Source organism: Zingiber officinale, chromosome 1A (genome assembly GCF_018446385.1).
Source record: "Zingiber officinale cultivar Zhangliang chromosome 1A, Zo_v1.1, whole genome shotgun sequence".
NCBI classification, from domain to species: domain Eukaryota; kingdom Viridiplantae; phylum Streptophyta; class Magnoliopsida; order Zingiberales; family Zingiberaceae; genus Zingiber; species Zingiber officinale.
Window position 1 is genome coordinate 190,273,760 of NC_055987.1, and position 7,227 is coordinate 190,280,986.

General features: G+C 44.7%; 2 protein-coding genes across 2 annotated transcripts; both read left to right on the forward strand.

Moving 5' to 3' along the window:
- The first annotated feature begins 305 nt into the window (after positions 1 to 305).
- LOC122038824 (NADP-dependent glyceraldehyde-3-phosphate dehydrogenase-like) lies at positions 306 to 3,182 on the forward strand. Its single transcript, XM_042598776.1, has 9 exons — positions 306 to 848; positions 1,126 to 1,319; positions 1,394 to 1,522; positions 1,605 to 1,724; positions 1,796 to 1,932; positions 2,027 to 2,182; positions 2,261 to 2,639; positions 2,718 to 2,834; positions 2,929 to 3,182. Exons 1-9 carry the CDS (start codon positions 473 to 475, stop codon positions 3,040 to 3,042), a joined length of 1,722 nt encoding a protein of 573 aa, XP_042454710.1. The 5' UTR covers positions 306 to 472; the 3' UTR covers positions 3,043 to 3,182.
- A 443-nt stretch (positions 3,183 to 3,625) lies between these two features.
- Positions 3,626 to 6,968, forward strand: LOC122008609 (disease resistance protein RPP8-like). Its single transcript, XM_042564397.1, has 2 exons — positions 3,626 to 4,107; positions 4,277 to 6,968. The coding sequence occupies exons 1-2, from the start codon at positions 3,626 to 3,628 to the stop codon at positions 6,462 to 6,464; spliced, it is 2,670 nt and encodes an 889-aa protein (XP_042420331.1). The 3' UTR covers positions 6,465 to 6,968.
- Positions 6,969 to 7,227: the final 259 nt, after the last annotated feature.

The following is a 7,227-nucleotide window of genomic DNA, read 5'->3' on the forward strand; positions in this document are numbered from 1 at the left end:
CGACGGGGGCGCTGAAGACGAGCGTTTCGTCTTTTGCCACAATGTTTACACATGTAGTAGATGTTTACAGTCTCACTGCTCATCTGGCTCAACAGAAACATGGTGACAATACCAAAGCTGAGTTTTTCATGAACATAGGAAGCATCGAACACTGCTCACTCTGTAAACATAGGATTGCCTGTTTATTTCCTTTTTGGAACGAGAATCACGTAGGGTTAATTAACAATTGTTAAATGGCTCATGGTTTCCTCTGCTTATTTATTTGCCGTAGTTCGTCCGCAGGAAGGCGGAGGGGGAGAAGCAGAGTCCGGGTGCGAGCGGAGCAGGAGGTGGCGATACGGCCACGTCGCCACCGTGACTTCCCGCCATAAATCCATGGCGACGTCGTAGGCTTCGAGGGACCCTTAGCCTTCTGAGACGCCCCCCTGGTCACTTTCCCTTCCCTGGATACGGTCCACATTGATCCAATTCCATGGCCCAGCTCGCTTCCAGGGTTGCGTGGCCCTCGTCGTCCCTCTATAAACGTCCCTCCCGCCACTCACTTCCCTCCCCTGCCCCTCCTCCTACTCTTCTTCTTCCTCCTCCTCTCAAGCAGAAGCAGCTTCTCCTCGTCGTCTGCGCGGCGCTGCAGCGGACGGCGCCGGTGTCTGTGGAAGTCGAGAAGAGGGCGCTCGAGGCGGTGATCGTGAAGGAGTCGATCATGGCAGGGACTGGCGTGTTCGCCGACATCGTCGACGAGGACCAGGTGTTCAAGTACTACGCCGACGGGGAGTGGAAGAAATCCGCCTCCGGGAAAGCCGTCTCTATCGTCAATCCCACCACCCGGAAAACTCAGTACAAGGTCCAAGGTCGGGCCTTTCACTCCCTGCTCTTGTTTCATTCTTATACTCTTTTTTTTTTCTTGGAGGCGAATTGTTTTCCGTGTCAAAATTTCAAAGTTTGGTTATGCACAAGATCAGAAATCTCTTTTTCATAACAAGTAATCCCAGAACTATTGATTAAATAACTCAGACACTCTGCTTAATACTACTAGATTTTTAGAGTCATCAGAGATGTTTGTTTATATATAGTGAAAAAGACAAGATTTTTGTTTCAACCTGCTAAGGTGCGCCGTGCCTACAACAGCATGCACACAGGAAGAGGTGAACAAGGTGATGGAGGTGGCAAAGGCAGCGCAGAAACAGTGGGCGCGGACGCCGCTGTGGAAGCGGGCAGAGCTCCTCCACAAAGCGGCGGCGATCCTCAAAGAGCACAAGGACCCGATAGCTGAGTGCCTCGTCAAGGAGATTGCCAAGCCCGCAAAGGATGCTGTCACTGAAGTAACTTTCTTTTTCTTCCTCATCACTACGATCTACTCTTGGATGTTCACGTTGTGCTAGCTGCTGACTTACAGGTGGTGAGATCCGGTGATTTAGTATCATACACTGCCGAGGAAGGAGTCAGGATACTTGCAGAGGGCAAGCTCTTGCTCTCAGATAGCTTCCCTGGTAATGAGCGCAGCAAGTACTGCCTCAGTTCCAAGGTAATATTTCTTTCTTTCTTTCTTTCTGTTACAAGCTCATCCAAAGATCCGATGCATCAAATTCATTGGATGTTCTTTGCAGATCCCTCTTGGGGTTGTATTGGCCATCCCTCCTTTCAACTATCCTGTAAACTTGGCGGTCTCCAAGATTGCTCCTGCACTAATCGCCGGCAACTCCTTGGTACTCAAACCCCCTACTCAGGTATGCAAATTACACTCTGTTCTGATCCTACTTCACAAATCAACTTCAACTATCAATCTGATTTTGATCAGGGCGCTGTGGCTGCTCTTCACATGGTGCACTGCTTTCACCTTGCTGGTTTCCCGGAGGGCCTCATCAGCTGTATCACCGGCAAAGGTTCAGAAATCGGTGATTTCCTAACAATGCACCCTGGAGTAAATTGCATCAGGTAGCGACAAAATGTTTGGTATTTCTAGCTTAGATGAATCAAATAGGCAAATAGCGATTGATTTTGGTAAATTTTTCCGTGCTGCACGATACAGCTTCACAGGAGGCGATACCGGCATTGCCATCTCAAAGAAAGCCGGAATGATCCCTCTGCAAATGGAGCTCGGTGGGAAGGACGCGTGCATTGTGCTCGACGATGCTGATCTTGAATTGGTTGCTTCAAACATTGTCAAAGGAGGCTACTCTTACAGGTCATATATCATAGTATTGGTTGCTTCTGACTTACTCTCGTAGCAGTGACTCGATAGCTACGTTTTTATTCAATACAGTGGACAAAGATGCACGGCCGTTAAGGTAGTTCTGGTCATGGAATCAGTAGCCGATGCCATCGTCGAGAAGGTGAAAGCTAAAATGGCAAAACTGAGTGTCGGTCCGCCGGATGAAAACTGTGACATCACTCCGGTGGTATCGGAATCATCTGCAAACTTCATAGAAGGTCTGGTTCTGGATGCCAAGGAGAAAGGAGCCACCTTCTGCCAGGAATACAAGAGGGAGGGCAATCTCATCTGGCCATTGCTGTTGGATCATGTCCGGCCGGACATGAGGATTGCCTGGGAGGAGCCCTTCGGACCCGTCTTGCCGGTGATCAGGGTCAGCTCCGTCGAAGAAGCTATCCACCACTGCAACGCCAGCAACTTTGGCCTCCAGGTATGCCATTGATTCGACACTGTTGAAATTAGTGCTTCATCTCCGTAAACTACTGGCCACTTGCTGAACCTGCACTAGGGATGTGTCTTCACAAAAGATATCAATAAGGCGATAATGATCAGCGATGCAATGGAATCAGGAACCATTCAGATAAACTCAGCGCCAGCTCGAGGGCCTGATCATTTCCCCTTCCAGGTACGGTTCATCTTTCATATATGCTATTTTGTGTAATTGCAATGTTGGGTTTGAAAATTAAAGATTGTTCTGACCGATGAATGCTTTGTTTCAGGGTCTGAAAGACAGTGGCATTGGCTCGCAAGGGATAACCAACAGCATCAATATGATGACGAAGATCAAAAGCACCGTGATCAACCTACCATCTCCATCTTACACTATGGGTTGAAATTTAATGCTATAAGTTTATACGTTTTAAGCTTTGTATCAAGCTGTAATATAATAAAATCAGAAAGGAGAAGGGTTGCCTTGGACTCCTGGCACATTATCATTTAGTGAATAATATTTGAAAAATATTTATCTCTAGTATCTCCACGTTGCGTTGGTCTTATTCAAATTTGTGTGATTGCGGAAGGAATTGTTCATTTACTGTGATTGTCGATTGCTCTGAAGTTGTTTGCTAAAATTTGCCTGCATAATATTAAAATTCTGAATCGACCCCCTGCAAAAAAAAGAAAAAAAAATAGACTAATCAACACAAATAGGAGTAAAACCTATTTTTAATCAGGATTCAATATAATTAACTAACATGATAAATTGGTTATTTATTGCCTTCGAGAAAAGTTGATGTGGCGACTTAGGAGAAGATTTTAGGTTTATGTTACAATTGAATTTGTAGACGATCCTTATTTTACGACGTGCGGAGTGTAACCATAATGAAGATTATCGTTGACATTTTGTGATGTATCGAGGTGGTCATCCGTCGTCAGATATGTATTGGGTTCGGTCGGTTGACTTTTAGAGAAATAGAGATGGCATACACGGCGGTGAACTTGGTGCTGGGGAAGCTGGGCGAGCTTGCTGCCAGCGAGGTCTCCGGCCTCCTCAACGTGGACGCAGAGGTCAAGTCGTTGACGGAAACACTGGCACTGATTCAATCCTTTCTCAGGGATGCCGATCACAAGCCCAGATACGAGCAAAGCCACTCTTCACAGGAGTGGATGAGGCAGATCCGGAACTTGGCGTTCGAGATGGAGGACCTGGTAGACGACTACGCGACCCGGCTAGGCCGCGCTTCAGCCGACGGCGGCCGTAATAACCGTCTCCGACGCATCGCTGCCTTCCCCTCCAGGATCCGCACTCGCCATCGGCTCGCGAGCCACCTGCAAGACATCCATGCCAGATTTCAAGATGTATGCAAACAAGCGTCGCAACTTGGCATCCAAGGCTCGTCCTCCTTGCCCACCTCCTCCTCCTCATCTTCCTCTGCAGCCAACGCAACGCTTGCTCGAAGGTAAATAATTCTAGCATCTTCATGGTTAACTTTGTTGGATCTTTCGAAAATGTGATCTTGTGGACAATTAGTAAGAACAAAAACTTGGTGAAGGCAACTCTTACTAATGATCTCATGAATTTTGACATTAAAAGAGATTATACGCTAATAAATGACATTACATCTACAGATTTGAACTAGAAGAAGACATAGTCGGTTTTGATGAGGATATGAAAGACATCAAAAGGCGACTGTTTGACATTAGTTTAACAGCTCGCGTTGTCCTTTCGGTTGTTGGTCCTGGTGGTTTGGGCAAAACAACGCTGGCAAATAAGATCTACAAGAGTGCAGATGTCAAAAACTATTTCCACTGCAAGGCATGGGTATTCGTGTCACAGAAGTATGAGGTTAAAGAACTCTTGTGCAGCATTGTGAAGCAAGTGTTCGACTTCAAGGATGGGCAAGAAAAAGGTATGGAAGAACTAGAGATGAAGGAAAAGTTGTCGGAGCAGTTGCGCGACAGAAGGTATCTAGTCGTGATGGATGATATTTGGGAGGTGGCAGCTTGGAACGCCATTAAAGCAGCTTTCCCAAAAGAATCGGCAGGATCCAGAGTGTTGCTGACCACACGCAAGATGAATGTTGCAAACGTTGCAGATGTTCCTCCACACGAGCTGAAATTTTGGAATGCCGAAGAGAGCTGGAATTTGTTCTGCAGGAAAGCTTTCCGCACAACATCCTGCCCACCTGAGTTTGAGCGATTCAAGAAAGATATCTTCAGAAAATCTAAAGGACTGCCTCTTGCCATTGTGGTACTCGGAGGACTTTTGAGAGGTACAAGTCAAGCTAGTGACTGGAGGAAAAAGCTGGAATATATTTCTTATGAATTCAGAGAAGGAGAAGACCAAATCCAAAGAATATTAGCTCTCAGTTACCATGATCTCCCGCATCATTTGAAGCCTTGCTTCCTCTATTTTGCAGCCTTTCCCGAGGATTATATCATTAGTTCTGACAGGATAACACGTTTATGGATCGCTGAGGGTTTCATACAAACGAAGGACAAAGTGGATCAAACCATGGAGGACCTCGCGGAGGCATATTTGAATGATTTGACCGACAGGTCCATGTTACAAATGGAAAGAAAGGATCAGAATTATACACAGGATGTTTGGATTCATGATCTTCTTCTTGATCTAGCACGTCATGAAGCTCGTGAGCTAAACTTCTTCCGGTCCATTGATGACATAGGTGACGATCCAAGAGCTTTACGGCGTCTCAGTGTCAACGACCATATCTCATTGAACTGTTCTACAACTAAACTACGGTCACTCGTAATTTATCCGAATGAAGGTTTTCAGAGAACGCTGGCAGTTACCATCCCTGGAGCGAAGTTCCTCAGGGTTTTGGATTTGCAGGAACTACCCATTGAACACTTTCCAAAGGAGATTGGGGATTTGATCCTGTTAAGGTATCTAAATTTGAGGAAGTCAAAATTGAAGGAGTTGCCTTCGTCTATTGGAAATCTCATCCACTTGCAGACTTTCGATATACAATTTACTAAGATTCAACATTTGCCGGATGCATTTTGGAAAATCCGAACATTGAGACATGTATTCCTCAATAAAGAAAATACAAGCATGCCTAAAGCAACATACTGCTCGGAAGACATTCAGACACTTGCGAATATTTCAAGTGGTCCATGGGTATGTGATGGTGTACTGGAGCAGCTGAGAAATCTTCGAATATTGCAATTGAAAAACATGTCAAGCTCTGATGTGGATGCTTTAGCCAATGCCGTCCGGAATCTCTCCCGACTCGAGATGTTGGTATTGTTTGGAGAATTGTTGCCGAATAGCGTCCTAACTTCATCTTGCTACCATCATATTCAGATTCTGTATCTGATAGGACCATTGGTAAGGCCTGAAAGGATTCACATAGAGGCAGAAAATTCCAGGATATTTTCCAACCTGATCTATCTAAGTATTTGGAAAACAAGGTTGGAAAAGGATGAAGATATTGCAATGCTCTCATCTCTCGCAAACCTTCAGAATCTTCAATTACATGTTGATGCATTTGTAGGAAGAGTTTTGGTGTTTCCAAAGGGAGGTTTTCCTCGTCTCCAAGAGATCGGACTGTCTGATTTGAGGACCTTGGAGCAGTGGGAAGTGGGAGCGGGAGCAATGCCTCTCCTTCGGTATCTACGACTTCAGTACTGCAGAAATTTGAGAATGCTACCAGAGGGACTTGTAAGATTGACTGAGCTCAAACAAATTGAAATAAGCGGAATGGAAATGATAGAGAGAAGGGTTGACAAGGATACTGGAGAAGATTATCACAAGATTAAACATGTTCCTTGGATTGAAATATATTTTGAATGAAGGACGATGACAATATCTGACGACACCCAAAAAATTAATCAGGACGAACAAGTCTTGCAAGATGCTGAAGGTACTTTGTAGCAGACAAGTCTACAACACAAAATGCACACATAGTTAGACAACAACTAGCTCTGTGTGCTACCCGTGGTTCGTCAGGAATGAAATTCATTTATAATTCAAACTGAAAAAATTCAAATGGAAACTACCATTTAGATTAAGGATAGGCAAACTCGCTTCTTCGCAAGATATATCTTTAGATGACCATAGACGAACCACTTAGTGACAGTAAAACAGACGTGCTCTCCATCTCATCTTGCATGAGCTAATGGCAACTGAGAAGAGAGTTCTATTTTGTGTCAACTCTTGCAAATGTACTGAAGACACACCTTTCTCATCGACAAAATTCGCATACAAGACTTCAAGCCTTCAACACCAGTGCGTCTTGTCATGAGAGTTTTCTCTTACTGGTCTTCTTTTGAGTTGTTGCTAAGCATTTGCATGTGATACTGCTCCAACTGAAACTTGTTCAGTTCCTCCCCATTCTGTAATTAATAACTGAATTAATATTGCATGTCTACAAAAGATGAAACTGTATTATAAGTTGCTGGGTATGGTCACTATACCTTAAACGATACTTCATTCGCACCTAGAGTTGCAGAAGTGCTAGCATTTTGGTATTGGCTTTTTCTGGGACCTCTTTTCAAACTGTTACTTTGGGTTTGCATACAAGTTATCTAAATACTGTAGTTACTTGTACGTGCAG

Coding starts and splice junctions, on each gene's coding strand:
- LOC122008609 (XM_042564397.1), top strand. CDS start 3,626: ATGGCATACACGGCGGTGAACTTGGTGCTGGGGAAGCTGGGCGAGCTT. Junction 4,108..4,276: donor AACGCAACGCTTGCTCGAAG/GTAAATAATTCT, acceptor TTACATCTACAG/ATTTGAACTAGAAGAAGACA.
- LOC122038824 (XM_042598776.1), top strand. CDS start 473: ATGGCCCAGCTCGCTTCCAGGGTTGCGTGGCCCTCGTCGTCCCTCTAT. Junction 1,523..1,604: donor AGTACTGCCTCAGTTCCAAG/GTAATATTTCTT, acceptor TGTTCTTTGCAG/ATCCCTCTTGGGGTTGTATT. Junction 1,725..1,795: donor TACTCAAACCCCCTACTCAG/GTATGCAAATTA, acceptor GATTTTGATCAG/GGCGCTGTGGCTGCTCTTCA.